At 55.2% G+C, this 2,269-nt stretch overlaps 1 protein-coding gene across 1 annotated transcript in view; it reads left to right on the forward strand.

Moving 5' to 3' along the window:
* RET (ret proto-oncogene) overlaps positions 1 to 2,269 on the forward strand; it is a 31,678-nt gene that overhangs the window by 11,128 nt on the left and 18,281 nt on the right. Inside the window, exon 6 of the mRNA XM_010852026.1 lies at positions 727 to 926. Within this exon, the coding sequence (XP_010850328.1) occupies positions 727 to 926 (200 nt within the window). The remainder of the gene's footprint in view (positions 1 to 726; positions 927 to 2,269) is intronic.

Here is a 2,269-nt window from a genome sequence, read left to right on the forward strand (position 1 = left end):
TTGTGCTTGGATCCTTGTTTGGGGGCCTGCTTCTGGGGAACCCAGGACCACTGGTGCCTGTACCCCTTTCTGCCTGGCCTGATCCTGTTTCCCGTCTTCTCCTTCCTCACCAAGCCTCTGATGACCTCTGTTCTGTGCGAGGGAAAATGTCATCCTTGCCCCTGCACACTCACTCTATGCCATGTGCTCCCAGAGATCCTCGCCTCCTTTGTGCTCCACTAAATGGGGATCTTAGCCTTGGCACATGGTGACTGCTCAGGAGTGGGAAGCTCCCGGGTGCTTGAGGCCTGTGGAATCTGAGGGTCCACAGGAGGCTGGTGCTGTTGCAACAAGTGCTCAGGGGCCAGGACAGTCTTCCTAGGATCTTGAAGGTGGTGATGGTAGTGATGGTGGTGGTGGTGGGTCTTAACCTGTGTGTGCTTGCCCCCAACACGCATCTTCCTTATACACAGGCGCACACACACACACACCTCGCTGAGGTTACCTCCCAGCTGAGGAGGGTCTTCTGGGCTCAGCTCAGCACAGTGACTCATATTTAAAATAGTTCAACCTTAGTGCCTCCTGCCAGGTCTGTTGTTTGTGTACTGTGTGGGTAGAAGTACCTGTTGACACACATATGCCCATGTGTCCAGGGAATGCTTTGCAGGGGAGATGTGCAGCAGCGTGGGGCAGTGGTCTCCACCCTCGGCAGGGCCCCTGCCCATCATCACATGTCTCCACCCGCAGAGCTGGTTCTCAACCGGAGCCTCCCCATCTCGGAGAGCTGGGCTGTGCAGCTGGCCGTGCTGGTCAACGACTCAGACTTCCAGGGCCCGGGGGAGGGTGTCGTCCTCCTCCACTTCAACGTGTCCGTGCTGCCCGTCAGCCTGCGCCTGCCCAGCGCCTACTCCTTCTCGGTGAGCAGGCGGGCCCACCGCTTCGCCCAGGTGAGCCCCTGGCCTCTTGCCAACCTGGAGAGGGGAATGGAGGAGCAGGGACCCCCAGGATGGGGGTCACATGGGGGACATATGTGGACACCCCCTCCCTGAGTACAAAGAGTGTCCCTGGGGAGCAACAGGCACAGAGCCAGGGAGGCTAAGGCCGTGGGAGAATGGAGCAATCATGAGAGGGGCTGGGGGGCTTTGTGGGCCCCTCTTTGGCCTCTCCCTTCTCGGCATTTTTGCAGTTTTTACTAATGAAAGAGCAGTGCCAGGTAAATCTGTGCCAACTTGAAAAGACGTTCCTGAGGGTGAATGAAGTGGGAAAAAGTACTTTGCAGAAGTATTGGTCTCAGGTGGCTCCATATGTTCAAAACCAAGTCTTCGTTGCCAGAAATTTCCAAGTGTGCAAACACAGGCATTAGTGGAGACCTCTGCAGGGAAAGCGGAAAAGGCAATGGCACCCCACTCCAGTACTTTTGCCTAGAAAATCCCATGGACAGAGGAGCCTGGTAGGCTGCAGTCCATGGGGTCGCTAGAGTCGGACACAACTGAGCGACTTCACTTTCACTTTTCACTTTCATGCACTGGAGAAGGAAATGGCAACCCACTCCAGTGTTCTTGCCTGGAGAATCACAGGGACGGGGGAGCCTGGTGGGCTGCCGTCTATGGGGTCGCACAGAGTCGGACACGACTGAAGCGACTTAGCAGCAGCAGCAGCTGCAGGGAAAGACAGGGAGTGCTTCTACTTTCTTCTTTCCTGCAAGTCTGCTTGCTAGAGCTTATTTTGCATTTGTCATCAGAAAATAGTGATTAATAGTAGGGGGAAAAAAGGAAAAGTAGTAAGAATTCGTCAGAAGGGTATAAGGGATAGACAGGAGCGATCTCGTTTCCTCATATCAGCCAGTGTTTAACGTTTTGGTGCAGTTCTGTCTAGAATGTTTCTCTGAAGCACTTTTTAAAGTTTACTTGCAGTTACGGGAAGCATATGACTTAACATACTGCATTCTCCTAATCGCATAGCTGTGGCCATGTCTCCTTTAGAATGTCCCATTTAGGGTCATCTCCTACATAGGACAGCGGCTCTGCCAGTTTCTGTGGTTGGTTCCCATGCCCTCTCCGCTCCTGGCAGCCACTCAGGACCCAGCACAAGAAGAGTCCCACTCTTGGGCACAGCCAGACTCCCCACTTGCCACCCCTGCCAGGCCTTTCCTGGAGGTAGAGGGCAAGGGTGGTGAGAGGTGATGAAGCAGAGGAGCCTGAGGGGTGTCCAGGGGGGCTGAGGTGGGCACAGGCAGAGCCAGGCAGTGGGGAGGGTGATGAGGGCTGAGTGGGAGTGGCGTCTGGGAGGG

This window comes from Bison bison, unplaced genomic scaffold (genome assembly GCF_000754665.1).
Source record: "Bison bison bison isolate TAMUID 2011002044 unplaced genomic scaffold, Bison_UMD1.0 scf7180017864306, whole genome shotgun sequence".
Classification (NCBI taxonomy): Eukaryota; Metazoa; Chordata; class Mammalia; order Artiodactyla; family Bovidae; genus Bison; species Bison bison.